The 20,422-nt window shown below is 33.9% G+C and overlaps 1 protein-coding gene across 3 annotated transcripts in view; it reads right to left on the bottom strand.

Moving 5' to 3' along the window:
• The window catches only part of FSTL5 (follistatin like 5), a 332,497-nt gene that overhangs the window by 18,945 nt on the left and 293,130 nt on the right, over positions 1 to 20,422 (bottom strand). For all 3 annotated transcript variants that reach the window (XM_074905701.1, XM_074905702.1, XM_074905700.1), the window contains 3 exons: positions 18,283 to 18,432; positions 12,640 to 12,747; positions 10,172 to 10,296 (listed from right to left, as the gene is read on the bottom strand). In XM_074905701.1, coding sequence (XP_074761802.1) covers positions 10,172 to 10,296; positions 12,640 to 12,747; positions 18,283 to 18,432 — 383 coding nt within the window. The remainder of the gene's footprint in view (positions 1 to 10,171; positions 10,297 to 12,639; positions 12,748 to 18,282; positions 18,433 to 20,422) is intronic.

Genomic DNA, 20,422 nt, shown 5'->3' on the forward strand with positions numbered 1-20,422 from the left:
TCTTAGAATAAAAGGATCTCCTTAAATTAAACTTTGTGCTCAGACCTTGAATTTGAATAGAAACATTTCCATTCCTAGACAATAAGTGATGGAGACAGAAATAAATGCTTTAAAAGCAATAGGTTTTGAGCATTAGTAATCTGTCGGTAATGGACAATAATGGAAGCTTAGTTTCTGAGTTTATCCTACATTATATTTAATAAGATCAGCTCTAGACTCTAAAAAATGAGCGCCACAACATCAATGCTGCTGAGATAAAGTGAATGACATTGTAAGTACCATCAACAAAATTCTCATTTTTATTTTGATAGTTTTCACTTGGGCAGAATGATACAATCTTTCAAACACTTATTTGTGGGAGCGTCTCTATGAAAGTTGTCTTCTGTAACTCAGACGGATAAAACATGTAAGTGCTTACAAGAGAAAGCTAAAATTTCTTAACTAAAGCCTCATACTGATAACAAAAATAGTATATTGGCTGAAATCCTTTAAAAATTATATCGTTATTTGTTAGTTCTATTTATTTATATTAATATTTCAGTTTAAGAGTTTACTTGCAGAACATTTAAGTCATATGTCACTAGAGATCCAGAGGAAGGAAATGGACTGTCATCCCAAACTCATGAAGACTATCTTCAAATGACCCATGTGTAAAGAGTGACTGGGAAAATTTCCCCATAGCTGGCCAGATATTATGGTGGCTTCTTCAGTAATTTTTTCAGATCTTGCTGGAAGACCTGACTTGTTTTTAACATGTTGCACATGTCAGGACTTTTGACTCATATTTAGTGTACATTTGTACAGGGTAAGAATACATCCTGAATTTTCCAGGTAGTAGTCTATGAATTGTCTCAGAGCTCTCTTGTGGAACACTTGAACCATGTATATATATACACAATACTTTTTTTTTTTTTTTTTTTTTTTAAATAGCAAATTGCAGTGCTCACAAGAAAATGATCCAAGAAATTTTAGGACAAATGAGAGCCCTTGATTTCTAGAGTTTTAGAATTCTTTCATAAAGGAACTTTTTTTCAGTAAAAGTACATTTGCAGTATTGGCAGCAAATGGATTTTTCTTTCTTGTACCTTGTAGGGAAGGAGAGCTAGCAATTTAATAAAAAAAACAACCAACCAAACAAACAAAACAACAACCAAAAAAACCCACCCACTTAATTTTTAAAGCAGTAAAAGTCAAAGAAAGGGCTAGCTACATAGACACAGTGAACAAAAGATACTCCTGAAGATGATCCTAAATGTCAGTACAAGGTAGGATAGGATTAAGAAGATCTGGCACTCCAGAAAATGCGATACCATCAAGGTGGGCAGATATCATATGGAATGCATAGCCAAATTTATATATGCCAAAAGAAATATTCAGCACTAGTAGAAAATGAATAATGAGGTAGTGATAAGGACTACAAAGGTGATAAATTACATACGTGAAAACAGTCTCAAAAGATCTTTTTCTTAATTTAAAAAATGAAGTTCACATACTGTTTTAGCTGGGGATATGCAAATCTCAAAAGAACAAATACTGAACTTTACCATAATTCCTTTCTCTTCCTTTATTATATTTTACTAGTGACCCAAATTAAGAAAATATTAGACTGAACCAAAAAAAAATTTTTGTATGTAAAAAATATGATAAAATATTAATTTTGGCATATAAAAGCACCAGAGATTACATTTGTATTGAAAATATAACATTATAATAGGAAAAAAAATCAGGCACATCAAGGTAAGTTGTTGTGTTCTAATTTGTACATGATACAGGGGGTAGGGGTTGTTGGTGGTGGCTCTGTTAAGATGGAAATTTGGATATTTTATCCACAGGAAAATGTTGCATGCTGACAGTTGGGAACCCATGGAAGGAATACAGACCAAGCAGTCTATCTGTGTAGATTTGGAAGTTTCTTTCAAGTCTTTGATTCATATGATCACACAAGCATTTCAGCTTTACTAAAAATTAAAAGATATATTTTTAACATAATATCAAATAGGAAAGCTTAAATGTAATGAAAAAAAATGTATTATAAATGCTTAAAAATAGAAATGTACAAATGAAAATTTCTAAACAAATTTTCACTATTCCAAAATCACAGATCTAAACACAGCACCATTCTGGCTGCTATCAAGAAAATTAACCCCATCCAAGTCAGATGCAACAGTTTTTTAAAATAATGACACTCTGGTAGTTTATTAGCAAACATACAGAAAAGTGGTTAATTAATTTTAAGATTACCTCAAAACTAATAAATTAATCTTTATAATTTGGTTTATTTGGAAAGCCAATGAGTAATTCAGGCAGCACTAAGGTAAGATCAAATCACTGGGTACAACAAATTATGTGCCATAATTGCAGGGACTAGTTTCTTTTTATAGCTGATTACATTTTTATACATTTCATTGTTTCATGTATTTTCACATACTGATATATGCTGAATTTTTAAAAGCAGATAAGTACTAGGAGGCATTTATAATAATGGTTGGTTTCGCGCTTCAGATGGACAGATCATATTATCCCAAAGTTAAATATTCCTGTAATGACTTCTGCACATGCAAAAGAGAAAAATCTTACAGTGTGTAAAACATGTACAGCTTAGCAAAACTACCCTTTGCTTTAGTAGGCTGACTAGACTTACTTAAGCCAAGTTCAGGCCATTTCCTGAGCTAATGGGGAAAGACAAGTAGAACATAAGGAATTTTCCTTTGCTGATGCAATAGTTTTATAGCACTGTAAAGGTTGGCTATAATCTCATGTTTTAAAAAGACCACATTTGAAGGGAATTTTCATTTCTAAATAGCCACACTGAAATGGAAATATTTTTTAGTATGATCTTTTTTTTTTTTTTTTTTTCTGTTGACAGCTAGCACTTTTAGTGTGAAAGCTTTGTGAAGTTTTATTCAAGTTACCCACGAGGAAAAGATTTGGAGTATGAGTTGAATAAATCGGTCAAGCAGCATTTTTATTGTATTGTCAGGTGACATGGGAAAAGGCATGCACGATAACCTACTCCAGAAACAAGACAGTTTTCAAGACTGATTTCTTGCAAGGTTAGAAACAAACAGATTTCAATGCGTTATAAAAAATATTTTTATTTTAGATACATTTAAATATGCAAATAATTATTAATAAAATTTCATAACACTGTGCTGAAAATGAAGTTTAAAATTAAAAATATTTTCTCCATAAATTCCAAAATTACTTGGATTAAAAGATGACATATACACCTCAGAACATCAGGTCTTTGAAAGATTTCAGTGACAGAAAATCTTAATTGTATTTGTGGAGTGCTGGCAGTTACTTCATAACTTCTGTAGGTGCTTTTCCACAGACACAGCTGGGAATCCTTACTGTCTAGCATATTTTAAAGCATGTAAACACAGGTCCTTTTGATTTAGAATGTAGGAGTGGAGCAGAGGGAGGATACTGATGAAACGTAAGTATGGGCATGTGGCATATCTTGTATGTATGTAAAGGACTGGCAGTTTCCTAGTTTGAAAATATGCAATGGCTACATTTATGGACTCCTAGCTTTTTGCGTGGGGACATGTGAACAGAGGAGGAATGAAGTGGAGAATATAAATTTGACAGACTAAAGAGTACCTGCACATTTTCTAGGGAGGCACTTATTTCAACAGTAGTTGCTGTTGCCAGTGGTGGTGGCTGAACAAAGTAAATTTTATAGCATGTAAACTGTGTCTGAACTGAATCTCTCAATCGTTCATTCTTCACATTCCCTCTGGAACAAAGATATTGTAAAATCCACTATTTAAAGCAGAAAACATGCAGAAAAAGACTTTTTACTGTCTCCCCTCCATATTTCCTAGAAGTTCCTGTGAGCTTCTTTTACAAAAGCAACACATTTATGGACCAAAAGGGTCCTTCTTTTGCGGGGGAAAATACACAGGGAGGGTAAAGAATGACTACGAGGTTTTCCCTTTAGCACTACTCTCACAGTTTACAGAGTGGGAGAATGCAGAATGAATCCCTAACCCAGATCACCTCCTCTGTCTGCTATGCTACCATGTACAACTCACTGACAGACTCCATAATCATTATTAGAAATTGCAGTTACTTCCTCGATAGTCTCTGCTTGCCCTGGTACTACTGAGCTTCTTTCTCCAATTCCTCAAGCTTTCAAGTTATTTCCCCTGTAGCACTATATATCCTTACAGCCTAATGACTAAGAACTGTTTCAAACTTTCCACTCCCCTAAGGTGCCTTGTTAACAGAATTTGTAAAATATTAAATTGACCCTTATCTTTGAGCTAAATCATATTGTCTATGTGAAAAATTCAACCCCCAGATTAATTCTACTTCTTCTGTTGATGCTTTGTCTACAGTTGACTCGTCATTTACCACTTCTGTTGTTTGACTTGTAAACCATTGAACAGAAAGTTCTCCCTGATTATGTAGGATTTCTGAAGCAAAATAATATTTTCAGTTTGCTTATTTGCATAGAAATACTGAAAATGCTCTCACAGTCCTTCAACTACTTCACACCTCCATAGGTGCTTAAACTCCGGAATGAAGTGTGAATTTACTGAATCACCACCCCACATGGGTTTCATTTAAGAAGGTTCACAGGAATGCATTGGCAGCACATTCCAATTACCTCTTAAAGAAAAGCTGAGGTTTTGGACTGTTTTGTGCACATGAATAAGTATAATTTTAGAAAGATTGCTTCCCTATTACCATACACAAGAGAAATAAAAGAGAAAAAACTCAAACGGAGAATATTTTAACTCTATTCAGATCCTGAGCCATCTTACTAGTGAGTTGATTGCTCATTCTTCCACTTGTTAGGTCAGGTAACTATATGACATTTAAAATACTTGATAAAAGATTAAAACATCTAAAAAGTTAAGAGTTATCCATTACAGTGGGTTCATTTAATATTGCTTTTGAAACATTTTACAGCAGTGTAATGACAGACCTTAATTTATTCCAATTATCTTTTATTCACTTCGATTTATGAACAGTGGAGCTGAAATAATCAGTCCTTTTGCTCCTTAGGCTTCCAAGAATATATTTTCATGAGTATTATACAAGTAATATTTTTGCAGCCATCACACATACTAATTGCAAATGTCTATTTTTATGATAAGGAATGGTATTAGCAGACAATTAAGGACAAGATCATAGGTTGCTTTGAACTGCTTTGGCACAAAAAAATAGTTCACTGAATAAATTTTTTTTCTCAGTAAATGTAGAAGGCCAAATATTTAAAATATACATATACTCAGTTCTTAAAAGGTGCATCTACAAAAGGAATAAGCTTCAGTAATAACTGAAGAAAAAACCCTTGGGAATTGTACCATTTATTACAGATTAATAGATCTCATCCTGTCTACTTTTGTGGCCCCAGTGTCTGCTAAATTTTCAACACAACTGGGGGAGGGGGGGATTTTTTTTCAACCTGTGTGAACTGAAAATATGGGCATGATGATTGTGTATGAAAAGCAATGCTTTATGTTCATTCATTCTCTTGGTATAAGTCAACATATATTGGGAGTGAGTGCACATGTCAGAGGTAAAACAAATTTGATAACGAAAGCAGAACAGGCTTTTTTCATGATATGCAAGATGAACGTATAATTTCTTTGAATCTTCAGACTTCTACAAGCAAGTCTGGGGAAACTTCTTTAAGGGTTCTTTCTATTAATAACTGTTACTCTTTTCTTGTGTTGTAGACTCTTTCACTTCTGACTAAGAGTTTTTATGCATTGCACTACAACTAGCTGGCACTGGAAAATCATGAAAAGCCACGGGAAACTCTGACTTTCTCTAAACTTTAAGCTTGCATGTTAGAAGTTTTGTGAGAGAAAGAAAGAATTTTACTTCCATCATGAAGGAATGCTCAAAGGCATGAGGTAATCTCTCCCTTAGAGTCAGCAGGTAACTAGTCTTGTCAAAAGACCACAGAAATTCAAGAAGCAAGTCACCTACATTTTTAGAGCCTTATGGGGTGACAACTTGATCTACCTGCAGCTGAGGCTCTGAACAAACAGTGATTTGCTATGTGGAAACATCAGTGGGGTGCTCTACACATTATTAGGAAGGTAGTTAGTATATTTTTACTAAAACTAATATATATTTTCTTTTTTTAGATGTATATATTTATAAATGGTTAGCAGTTACAAAAGGATTACAGCCAAAGCATTGCTTGATTCTCAACAGTACTTGTCTGCACAAAACTGTTTCTCCCTCATCTCAGAGTGCAAGGGAATAGTTTGAGGGGGACACCTCTTCACTCCCCAAAAGTAACTGATGGTACTGATCCTACCACATTTCTCTCATCAGAATGAAACTCCTTCTTTTCTTGTCTTCTTCTGTACACATATCAACTATCCACCAAGTATAAAAGAGTTTAAAAATAACAGAATTGGTCTATTACTCCTCTCCTTCTTCTGGTTCATGCCTCCTTAGCTTGCTTAGCTGCTGCTTTGATGGCTTATCACAGCTGTTCAAAGCAGGGATATTATGCTTACTGATTATCAAACCAAAAATTTATTTGCCCTGACTCCTGTACTGTAAGCACAACCAGACATTGCTTCAGTCTGCGGTAGGAAAAGTTTGGGAAAACATATTTTTTTCCTTGGAATTAATTATTGTTTACCTCAAACCAAAATTTTTAGTACATCTTCAAATGTCTGATCTGGGGGAAGGGCATTATAAATTATTTGCTGCCTAAGAGAGCATTAAAATATGTGGGGCTTCCTTTTATAATAATGGGCAGCCCATTTCCGTTTTCATATATAAAAATAACCCACCTAGGTAAAGCAAATGATTTATAGTTCTGTCACTTCTTAAATAAAATTAATCTTCAACAAGTTTTAAACACATGTATATGTACTGTTACCAAATAACATTTTAGATATTATTTAAAAAAAAAAAAGACCTACGATAGCTTTATTATTCACGCTTATTTTTCTCCCTATGTGTTAACAAGCCTATCTATCTTTACCTTCTATTCCTTCTTCTTTACAGTGCTTGAAGAATAACTGACCAGACACAATATGTACCAGATAGTAGACGGTCTGTGTTAACTGTATTATCAAACTTAATTCATACTTTCAAATGGTATGCCTTTATTCAGACTGAAAGTTTAGTTCTGGATGTTAATTTAGTAAGCCATGCACAGTCTGTCTTCTGCTCCTTCATCCAAAATTTTAGTTTACAGATGACAAATGCACCTAGCTACAGAAGGCTTTCTTTTTTCTTGGAGGGGCTGGTTGCATGGTCAAAGGGGACTGACTTCTAACAAAATGTAAATAGGGCCCTTGAGCAGCTAACTAGACCAGCTAATTCAGTCAGTGGTGTTACTGCCCTTGTAGCTATTTTTTACAATTCACACTCATAAAATGCTCCCCTGGTTGGCATATATAACAAAGAATAATAAGCTCAAACTTTATGTCTGTTGCCTAACATCCTTAACAAACACATACTGTTATTGAGCAATTTTATTGTTGATTGGTGACAAGTTAGGTTTAGTAGACACTTTTTTCTACTTCATTACTAATTTGATGAATACAGTTAATTAAAAACCTTTCCTGACACACTGCTCACATAGTTTGTTTCTATTTAAACAAAAAAAAATCAAAGTACTTGAAGGCCAGACGTTTTATGTAAGACAAATACTTTAATGACTGACTAATTTCACATAAATATCTCTTGAAAGAATACATAATAAAATAAAAATGCAATATATGTCTATATAGTTGTTGTTTTTTTTTCTTTTCTAGAAAAAGCACTCGGCATTTTAGAAAATTAAAATAAGAATCTTTACATTTCAAGTAAGCTCATGGGTAGGTAAAAACAGTTAATTGCTGTTGAATTGATTTTGTTGGTTAAAAACCCCAAATCTATGCTTTTGGCATTGCACAAACTAATGCAGGCTTTTTGTCAGACTTCAGAAATTTTCTTTTGGTCTTTATATGGCACATGAATGCAAAAAAAAAAAAAAGTTACAAGATAATTATACTAGGCCTGAATTGATGTACATGTTTATCATATATATGCAGTCACTTATCCAATTTTATTCTTTCACTGTTTAATTGAATTTCATATTCCTTTTTTATTTCTGTGAGTTCTCTTTTTTCTTTAATTCTCTTTTCTCCTAAGCTGCATGTAGTACAGGTGAAATGACTCATCAGCTGAAGGTATATGTGACTCACCATGCAAAGCAGAAAGCATATTTGACCTATTTAGGCAAAATATCAACTTAAAATTGTTTGACTTAGACAAGATGGGCTCCTCACCAGACTTGGACTGGGCTTATTTTTCTTTTCCCAGTTCTGGTTCTCCTCCTTGTATGATGCTTATCCCTATCCATCTTTTTCTTCTCCTATTTATATGAAAATTAATGTATCTAAATTTCACCTCTGTTGGGGTGATACCTCTATACTCAGTCGTTTATGAAGCAGTAACTTTTGTTCTCTCAAGGCATACCTGTTCCACATGTATCAGAATTATTTAATGCTTTTCTAAGGCTAAGTGTGAGGACTGCAGATTACTTCAGGGACATAAAGTGCATTTATCTACTCAATTCAAGAAATGTGGCAGTAGTGGTACTTAGAGTCAGTGTACTATTCAACTACATTAATTTACACATTCCCTTTAAAATTGCATATGGCTGATTTCTAAGTTACTTGTTAGTTAAGGCTTTTGTAGATTTTTTTTAAAAAATTATATCTTTCATCAACAACATCTTTAAGAGAAGCAAAATAGTTTTTGATACATAAGACTAGATTCATCACAGGCACATATAGAGTAAATTCTGGAATCAATTGTGAAATAATCCTAAATTGCATGTTTTCACATTTAAAAGACTACCATTCACTACAATCAGAAAATATGGCTTTTTAAAGTGGAGATGCATATTTACATCTGCTATTTAAGATTTTAGCTAAAAATGAATGATGATGTCTCATAATTGTAGGACAGTTAAGATCATCCTAATGATAGCATTTCTGTAGAAGCTTGAACTGGAAGAGCAGAATAAACAATTGAGCTAATCATTTGCAGAGGTATTTTAAGCTGTGTCAGCTTGCAAAGAAACTAACTGTCCTAAACATACAAAGTGCTATACATAGAATGCAATATTCACATGTAGAAATCCTAAATTGCAGATTTTTCCAGTCCCTACAGGTAGAAATGTTACAGAAAAAAATATGAAAAGAAAATGATATTTCACATTCTTACAAATGCATTTGGAGGAAAAAAACCCCAGATTTTCATTTAAGAGGCTCTGCGGAGATCTTGAAAAGATTTCTGCTCTATACCTGTATTAAGTGTTGCCCTCTTTCTCTCACACTCTCTTTCTCTGTCCCAATATCTTTTAAAATCCAACTGGTAACTTTGCTCCATTCTTCCACACTTAATAGTATTTCTATCACAGATGGAACTTGTCTGCTCTTTGGACAAACACAAAGATAATCCTACATTCACTAAGAGAAATAACTAAGGACCCAAGAATTTATAGTGTTTCCTGGCATGGATTACAATATAAACCATTTTAACATTGTATATTCATGAAATGAGACCGATTTTATTCATGCATCTAAACAGAGTTTATGTTACATGCTCAGTCATGGTTTGTTTTAAAACAGCCTGATGAAAAGTGAGGTAGAATGAACAAGGGAAGCCTGTTCATAAAGAGTTAAGTTATATTGTATCACATTTCCTTTTAAAACTCCAAAAGTATTTTTGTGGTCTGTTAGTCAAGATAATAACTCCAGTACAACATAAATGTAATACAGTATGGCAAATCTATGGCAACTGCTCTGAGTAGTAGAAGAAATTAGTATTATTTACAATATAAGGTTTTGGTTCCTGAATTAGGGAATTATCTGAATAATTCCCTAATTTAAATTATCAGTTCCTCAAGTAAACCCAGATGATATTATATCTCAATTTTAGTATGTAGAGCAGTGGAACTTTTGAGCATTTGGTGAGATAAGGAAGAAAAACTCTAATAAATGTGTTTATTATTATATCTAGCTTGTTTTCAAGAAAACTCACATTTAATTTGTTTATGAAATGTGTTCCATAGCAATATTGAAGTAGTTGACGTGGTCTCAGATTTTCAAGGTTTTTAAATTATATTTTCTTTGAAGACATTGTTATAGTTCATTGGAAAGTTAACTATAATTCACCTAAAACTTACCTTATATGAGTAATGATGAGGGTTGTAGCTGGAATGAAAAAGTCATCCACTCTGTCAAACTGCTTTCCCACTGGCTGAGTATGGATTGTGTGATGAGAAACACTCCCACTGGCTTGTGTTATCACCTACATAAAGTAACATCATTATAAACTGAAGAAAATCTCTTTCAAAATTTAATCTCTATCCAAATAAACTAATATAGCATTTCCTCTGTATTCCATCTCTTGTATTATCCTTCAGTTACCAAGAAAACAACCACAAATGACAGTGAATAAAGCGGATCAGCATTACAGATTTCAGAAAACTGTTACATACCTGACCACTTAATCTTCATATTTACTTTTTTTTTTTTTACCTTTTTTTAAGCTTTGCTGAGTGTCTATTTATGCATTTACATTACTAAAGCCTCTAGCAGTTTTTAGTGCAAATTAAGCTTTTTGTTTACCTGTTTTTTTTTTTTACACCAGATCCCAGAGTGAGATTAAATTCCTTAAGCACTTCAGAAAGAATGAAAAGATGTTATCAACTGATCCACAGGAAGCTATGGCTAGGCATACTCCCAATTCTTGTCAGTCATGAGGTAATTCAACATAGCACAGGTATATTTCAGAATAGCATGTTGATTTGAGTTTACACACTCTTTAAGTTGTTATGAACCAATTTTTCTCAAATTCCAAAATCTTGGACCTTCTCTGAGGTAAATGTTTATGGGTAAATAAAAGACAATTCCGTGTATCATAATAGCCACGATGATATTCACATACATGCACTTAAGAAAGGATTAAAAAAATATTCAATTATCTATACTGTAAGGACAAAGGAGAATGAAGATTATCAGTTGCTTTAAAACAGAAGATTTATTCAATTACAGTCATATTCTGGGGAGAAGTGACAGCTAAACTCCCACAAATTACTTTTCATACTCATAGTTACTAAGAATCTGTAGATGCTGAAAAGGTTTTTTCAAATGTTATTCATTTTTCTGCTTGAGCCCCGTGTTTGAATTTCTCTTATTCTTTATCTTATATGAATTTTTTAAATACATAAGGATTTAATTAACTTCTAAATAAGAGGAAAACAGTTTAAATAAAAAGCAATTTTGAAATTATGACATAAAGATGATCATCATACTCTCAGGGGATTACTTTAAATAAGGAACAGAAAGCAGTGAAAACATAGGAATGCAAGTACAGCTTCTTGAAATGTTTCTTTAGTGTCTGTCCCTAGGCTTGCCACTGCTCAGAGGCATGGGAAAAGTAAAGATTTTTAATATTTTACATCTGAAAAAAAGCAATAAGATGGAGCTTGTCACCTCCAGAGTGTCAATATGTTTTTAGTGAAATAGGAATATACCTAAAACCCAGTTTATCCTCTAATTAGGGACAAAACCATCATAAACACTTTGTTCTTAAAATACTGGCAGTTACAAAATATGCTGCTGCTTTCAGCTGCATTCCTTATCCTTCCCTCAGTTTCCCCTTGTCATTTTTGAGTAAGGGTGTTGAAAATCCTAATTTTTTTAGGAAAGTCAGTTGTCTGAATTATTTTCTGGTTACCTAAAATCATTTCACTGCCCCTGCTTGAGTCATGATAATAATGCTTAAAGGAAAACATACAAAACGTTGTGAAGGGAAGCTGCTGCATGTATACTTTAAATTGCTAATGTAGAGGGACCTGTAAAGTAGGACATTTAGTTTTAAGGTTAGACATCTCTTGAGTTTTACTAGCTTTTATTTTTCCTGTATTTTTCCTGTATTTTATTGTAATGTATATAATTTCATTTATACTTTTTCCTAACTACCCTCTGTAGTCGTTACTCAGTTGCCCACTTATAAGATGTTTTAAAAAATTTAACTCCTTGCCTAGTAAAGAAAAGACAGACCTTGGACAGTCTGAAAAAAAAAAAAAAAAAACAAAAACCAAAAAGCAAACAACCCTCCCTGAGTACATCCCTAATATCAGGAACCTAAAAAAAATAAAAACCAAGGGCCTAAGAAGATGCCAGTGTCAAGGTAAGTGACTGAAAGCTGGAACAAACAGGAGCTGAAGGACGGATGAAGTAACTCTGTGACCACATATGGACACAAGAAACCTAAAGTTCACTAATGGACAGTGTGAGAAAGGCTGTGGGGACCCCTACGGAGGGGAGAAGACCCTCACTCTGTTTTTACCACTCATGCTCAGACTACGTAAATAAATTCTGAAAACTCATTAGCACAAGACTGCCTTTTCGAATAAATCTAATGCATATGTATGCTTTTTGTGTATAGTAGTCAGAGAGTTTTGTTAGTAAGTGTGGCACTTGTAGTGGAGCAATCCCCAGTGCTGCCCAGCGCTGCAAAAAAGAATACCTGCTGAACAGTTATACTCAATCCTGCCTGTTGAGCGGAGCTCTTTGTTTCAGTTACAATTACACAAAGGTTCAACTTGTCTGATTTCCTTGCATATAATAATTCTGATCACCTCACCTGCAAAGTTGGTGAATTCTTTTCCATGCTTCCCCAGCTCAGCACCCAGACCTGATCATGTGATTTATCGTAGTGTAGTTTCACTGGAACAGGATCTGTACTTACTGCCTGAAACATAATAAAAATAGAAATCCTTAGTTTCTGTCATGTATTCAAAAGAAAATTAATATATATACTTGAATTAAAATGATGACTGGCCATGCATTTTATGATGTTTTCAGCTTGTATTTAAAAATTAAATTGTCAATTGTTGAAACAGCCTTCTGATTAACTCAAAGTTACTGAGCTGCTGAAAAAGTGATTTTTATTCATTGTGCTCTAACATTTGGCATCAAAATTACATTATACTGAAGCTATTAAGCTGAAAACGAAATGGGTTTAAATCAAGAAAAAAGTACTTCCTTCCCTACCATCACACTCACTTTATACATATCAGTTTAAAAACTACATGAATTATTGGAAAATGGCTAAAAAGGAAAGAGTACTCTCAAGCCACCTATTGGTATCAACGCAAGACGTTACTACACGGTCCTGCGTAAAATCAACACAATGTTGCTATAAGCAAAGATTCCTATCTCTGCTGAACTGGGTATATTTTGTTGAAGCTGGAGATTGGTTTTATATGTTTTCCAATTACAGTTGCTACTTTTGGTAGACGTGATCAGAACAAAAGTGTTTTCCCTATAACCTTGAGCACTGCCTCTTGAGACCACAAACCTTTTAGACAGTTGAGCTCTATACTTCCCTTGTTATGACAAGAACTGAAAACTTCAGAGGTATGAAATGGGAGGACAACATATTTGATTAAGAGACATTCTGCACGAAGTAAACAACTGGGGGGAATTACTTTTCTATTTTCATCATTAAAGCAGAAAAAATAGGTGGAAATTATTTTTTAGTCTCACCATTATGGAACTGTAAAGCACAGCTTGTTTATCAGTTTGTCAAGGAGAGTACCAGCTGGCTAATTAAGTGAACCTAATTTAAACTAATGATATAGATCCTCAAGATAATGCACTAATGGCTGGCTGAGACTGCTGATGATACTTAACTGTACTCCTGAGGTGTTGCAAGCCACAGCTTCATCTAGGCAGAATTTGTTTTTCATTTTGAAAATGGAAAATGAAGCCAGGTTGCTCACTGGCTCCTTTAAAATCAGAAAGATACCCCTTCAAAATATCATCTATGTTTGATAACACTATTCTGGGGCAAGCTAGAAGACAAGTTGTCTAAAATAATACTTAGGCTGTTGTATAGCTAATTTGTTCAGGTGTGTCAAATTTCCTTTTAGTTTCCCCAGACAAAAGGTCTGACCGGTACATATTCTGCTGGATGAGTTTAAGCGGTGCTCAAGGTCTGGGCCGTGGCACTGCCAAGACAAGGAGAAGGAATTGCCTGTGGAATCAAGCACAGGTAACGCAGCTCCCAGGAGACGAGCCAGCAGCAGATTGAAGCTGAGCATCTTGGAAGCATGGCCCTGTCTTACTTATCTTCCAACAATAAGCTTTTTTTGTTTGTTTTGGTTTTCAGCTGTTTCTAGCTAGCCAGGCTGATCTGCCAGCAGAGCAGCATGGACTGAACAAGGGTGAGCTCTGTTTACTTCAGCATGCCTCTAAGTCATCCCAGTTATATGTGCTGCTAAACAATACTGGACAATTGCAGTCGACAGTGCTTGCTTTCAAGAATTTACAAATGAAATAAAATACTTCTCTTAACACTACAATGAGAACTACCTGGCTAAATCAAAAGGTCTACATACATCTCTCTAAAGATACACCATCCATGTTTCCAATATATTTCAATTTAGTCTTCTCCAGAATCTTCTCCAACTACTTATTTTGATATAGTTATCATAAAAATAAATCACCTTCAAATCTAGTTGTTTTATATGTGCACCTGTACACACATCTTTTATGTTAACTTTCACAGTAAAAAAGAATACAACATATACAGTAGCACTTCAGAGAAAACACTATAATAAGCAAAATCAAATCAACATTATTTTCACACAGCAAACAGCCATTACACAACTTACAGCCCTTTCAAATATGTTTTTAGTTGTCTTTAGGTCTTTTGCACCTCGCCAAAATTTTTATTAGATTGCTGCTCACTTTTAAAATATTAAGTGTTCTCTACATTTGTTCCTACTAGAGTATGCATTTTTGAAAACTTGGTTTTACAGAGCAGATAGGTGGTTTCTTCTTTAAGATATAAACTGGAAATAGTTAACATTTAAATAATATAATCTGTATTAATATGACATTTAGAGAAAAGGCTGTCTAGTAAGCAATACGCTCTCATTTCTTAACAGCTTAGTATCTATTTTCCAAAAATCAATTATTTTTTTTTCTGTGCTAGTCAGTACTGTAAATAATGAAAACAGATTGATCTGAGAATTTAAATTCCCTTCCTTGCTTCTTGTTTGTCTGAGTCATTGTGTATATGTATATGATATGAGTAGAACAACAATTAATGGTTAGAAAAATGATATTCTATCCCTCAAAATTTCTTTGAAAGTGAAAGGTTTTTTCCTGGATGAGCATGAAATATTGTGGAGTATCTGATTTTAGCTCAAAAATTTGCTAAGGAGCACAGATTTAGTACACTCTGTATAACACTTACGTGTCCTGTATGTGTTTTCCAGCTCATTAAAGAAACCTGAATACTTATGTGATAGAACAGTCACCTACCCAACTCCATCCAAAAAGTGGAGAATCGCTTTACATATTTCTGTGGGAGGGGCGTACTTTTAATTAGTAGCTAATTTATTGAATTTTACTTTTTAATTGTCATAGATCATTGTGATAAATATCTCTAAACATTCAGTTAATGGTAAAGTACTTAGCAATATAAGAAGTAATGTAACTGAAGGCAAATTAGAAGAGTCTACCAATCAAACTATTCCATAAATTTAAAAGAACCTCCAACTTCTCTACTATTTTTCAGTGGGCTCCAAAGGCAAAATATGCTCTTGCCACTGAAGTCTAAATGCTAATAAATGCAATTAAATTGGTGTTTCATCCATCATCTGTAGGAAGGCAAGATGACACATGAATGTCAGCCAGAGATCAGGGAAACCATTGCCATAGATTCCAGTCCTTCAAATCTGTGGATTGTAGTAAGACTATATATTTTTAAGTCTCTCTTCCTGAAGAAATATATTGAATTGGTTGTAAAAGAAGTCTTGTTTTCAAAACAAATTCATTATCCACTCAGTTCACCTCTATTTTGATATGCAAAGGTCAATTTAATTTATAAAAGAACCAAAAAATTGGTAATTTATTATTATTAACTTTTTGAATGAAGCATTTTATCAGTCCCTGCCACCATTTGGATAGGTCAGGTTTTGAGGAAGTTATGTGTACTGAGCTAGCTGATACAGAATACAGAAGGCAGAAAATGCAGATGTTTAAAGAATGCAAAATTATTAAAATTAAAATTGTCAAGTTAATGTAATTTTTAAAAAGCAATTTTGCTACGCATTTTAAAATTTTTCATTAATATACGTAATACATAGGTATACTAATACCATAGCATCATAGAATAGTTGGGTTGGAAGGGACCTTTAAATATCATCTAGTCCAACTGCTCCCTGCAGTGAACAGGGACATCTTCAACTACATCAGGTTGCTCTAAACCTTGTCCAGCCTGACCTTGAATGTTTCCAGGGATGGGGCAGCTACAACCTCTCTGGGCAACCTGTTCCAGTGTTTCACCAATCTCATCGTAAAAAAATTCTATATAAATAAATATAAAGATATCTAGTCTGCACCTACTCTCTTAGTTTAAAACCAGTACCCTTTGTCCTATCACTAAAGGCTCTATTTAAAAATCTGACCCCATCTTTCTTATGAGAACCCTTTAAGTATTAAAAGGCTGCAGTAAGGTCTTCCCAGAGCCCAATGTACGATATATCATATATACATTAAAGATTTTAATTCATTTTTTGGAAAAAAAAAAAAAAAAAGTAAAATGAAGAAAATCTCTATTTAAGTATTTATATTAACAATTTCTAATTAACAAATATCCATGTTTTATTTAGCCTAAGAGCATCTGTTTCCTATGAACGTGCTGATACTATAAGTAACCCTGTAGATGTTAGGCACATTTTATGATTAAAATTTGATTCAGAGCAGCCAGTGTGGTGTCAAAACCTCTTTATCGGTTTCACATACAACTGTCCTTTTTTCTGAGAATCAGAGCAGGATTCTTAACAAGTTATTAATTAGCTCAGAGTTCCTTGCCCAGGAAATAACTTTAATTCAGAAAAAGCAGAACCCTACTTTTAAAGTAAATTTCAAGATTTTATATGATCTGTAATGTACTTAACCCACAAAAACCCAACCTAAAAACAAGCCCTTTGGCTGCTGACAAGACTGTTGACAGTCCCCAACTGTAATTGATTGACATTTTTTGCCACTGAAAGCAAAATAAAACTAATCTTTCTGGTCAAATTATATCATCCTGAAAGACTGAAGACTATATAATGAAATATATTCTATTGTATGTGTCTGATGAAAAAAAAAAAAAATTTTTTTTAAAAAAAAGTGTAATATGGTGGGAATACTAAGCAGAAATCGAACAGAAAAATATATTATGTTTTCTTTTCCATATGCCTTGTTAACACAAGCATTTTAAGACTTTAAATATACTTTTCATATGCAGAAAATATATTTTTAGAATGTAATGAGTTTATGGCTATTACTTTTTCATTGCTTTTTCACATGTTTTAACAGTTCCACAGACTAAAACCTGTCCTCATGTAAATCCCCTATGTAACCTCATAGTACAGTGATATTGATACCACCGGATACAGAAAGGGAAAAAAAAGAGAACAAGAGACAAGACCGCAGTGGTTATGATATTTGATTTGAGTAGTGGGAACTAAACGTCAAATTTTTACTCCATCCCTGTAAGACTACTGACCATTTGGAGTATATTGTGACTCTCAGGCTCTCCTGAGGGAATTGTACTGCTCCAAAAGACTAATACTCATTTTTGCATCACCTTGTGCCTTGGTCTTCCACAAACTATATGAGTGCATTAATCCTTGTTCCACTACATCGATTTCTCTCTTTTACCCAATGAATTATTTTGACTAAGCAGAGTATCTTCAGCATCCCAGAGACTAAGAAACTGAGTACTACCTACAGAGTAGAGAATAGAGAAGTTCAAATTAATAGTCTCCAATCTTGACTAAGGGTGGTATTGGGTCTTCCACAATTCTAGTAATTTATCTTCTAAAAGCTTACTAACACTCCTCCACCTTCTGTAGCCAAACCTAACCCCCTGACCTTTCCTGTCAAAACTAATAGACACAATCCTGTGATAAGACTCTATTTTAAGGAATCTTCATTTTCAAGTGAAAACTACCTGAATCCAGAAACTTCCCAAAGAACCAATTTCCTCAACTACTTGATTAATATTTATGAGGCATTTGCACGTTGATTCTCTCCCTCCCAATTGCCTATTGACAAGAATAGTCACTAAACATAAACTGCTGCTAAATATCAGAAGTAGGTAAGCCTTTTTTCTAGGTACTATTTACTCTCAAGCTAACTGCATTTTTTTCCAAAATATGAAGGAAAACCTTAAATTCTTGTGTCCAAATTAGATATTAACTTAAAAATGAGAAATAAATACCTGTACAACCTTCTGAGACTGTACATCAACAATAAGGACTCTGTCAAGTGTGGGCTGAGTTACGTAAATGAACTTGTCTTTTACATTAACAGCAGTTGCCCATACACACCGCTGAACAGGATCTCCATCTGCTTTGGGACAAACTTCATCCTATAATTCAATAGAAACAGGGAAAGTGTAAGAACCAAAACAGTCAACAAAGCAATAAAAAGACAAATTATACCTTTTTCATATTTTTTAACTTTAAAATAAAATCTCAGAAAATTTAGGGAAGGAAAAAAGGCAGGTGACATTAGGACACGGACTAACATTAGCCAAACTGCATGTTGTAAGCACTAAACAACTCACAAGCGCTTTAGTGAAAACTATACAGTAGCTTTTTTGGATGTTTTCTAGATATTCAGGCAGTTAGCACTGTTGTCCTGAGAAAAAACCGCATTTGATACTTGTAGAAATAAAGTGAGCAAGAGCCAGGAGACATCAAAAACAGAAAAACAAATTAGACACACCACCATCTAGCTACTGTGTAGTAGCTAGCAGCTCCCCCATCTGCACCATCACAGTATCTTGCAAAGAAAGGCAGTTATAGACATGGCTTACACTTGCATCTGAGAACACAACAGCAAGGGAGGCAAACTAAGTTAGGACGATGATAATGTATAAATGGAGAGGAAGAGAAGGAGGTGTGGTGCAAACTGTCACATGATATAGAGGCAAAGCAGCAGCAGTTAGAGAGATCTGCTTTTTTATCACACAGAGTACTGATATGCTGCTTCAAAGGTCAGGAAGTTTGACAGCTTCTGCCATAAGACATTCTCATGTCCTACCTCCCTAGTGTTAAACCAAATATGGATCAAATGGCTTCTAACAATCATTCCCTTCCTTTCCGCCCTTCCATCCCTGCAAAAGGATGCATTTGAAAAAAAAAAGCAAAATTCCCACTGACTTCAGTGAATTCATATTTCATAAGACATGTATTTATAAGTATGCACCCTCACTCAAAATAGCTATCTGTGATTTACATGCTCACTATTCATATTTGTATATAAAAATATTCCCACTCGTTGTAAATATATTTATATCTCTATTGAGCTATTTGTAACTATTTACTCACAGTGAAAGCCTGCTTTTATCAAAATTGTTACTTGGTGAAATAAGTTATGAAATTTGGAAACTCCCTTCATGAAATAGTCTGAGTTTTTCTGATAATAGACATCAAATTTACGTAAAAAGAAGGACCTGAAAAATATTCTGCTTGTAGAGGTACATCATGTGTCTAGCTTTCTTGTTTTCTTGACCTATTCTTCTTTTCCCTCAGAATTTTGCTTCCTTTAATCACAAGGGGCAATTTCACCAAATCATAAGTATTATTCCTTTTTAGCATGTATCTGCTGCTTATCCTTAATTTAGAATGCTCTGTTTGATACATCATAACTGGTCACTGTGAAAATAATTGTGATATGTCAGCAGATGATGACTTCAATGTAGAATGAGCCGCAAGAGTTGAGATCTTAAACAAGAATTCTGTTTCTAAGCATCAGACTCTTTTTAAAAGGAAGGGGAAAAATAACATGACAGAACAACTCATCTGGCATTAAGCAATGCTTTTCAAGAAGATGATGATGCATTTCAACACTAACTTTTCTATATCAACATTATTTGCCTGCTGTGCCTCTACGCTTGAAAAAATACACTCAATCTCTATATGTTGAAATAAAAAAAAAAAAATCAATTCCAGCTTTAACAGAGGGAGTTTATTTACAGGAGATCGAAAGCCACTTCTTGTTCCTATGTGGTTCTTAATCCTCAATGAAGGGAACCACATAGGAACCGCATCGATAAGGAAAGGTTACTAAACTCAGGTAGCATGGGATGGCAAATAATCAGGAAATTCAGTAGAACTTAGAAAGAAGTAAAAAGATTTATTTTGCAGCTAAAAAGCCATGCACTTTGAAAAGAGTTGTTTAAAATCTCTTTTTAAAGAATGATAGGCATGGTGACAAATGGGACTTTAATTCTTAAATGTGGCTAAAAGATTTTCATCACATAAAGTGTCAACATAACAATTTTGTCTCTAATATGATGTGCAATCATCAGATCAATGATCTATTGTCATTTGCCTTCTGTGCAATTGTCACTT

Source organism: Athene noctua, chromosome 4 (assembly GCF_965140245.1).
Source record: "Athene noctua chromosome 4, bAthNoc1.hap1.1, whole genome shotgun sequence".
NCBI lineage: Eukaryota > Metazoa > Chordata > Aves > Strigiformes > Strigidae > Athene > Athene noctua.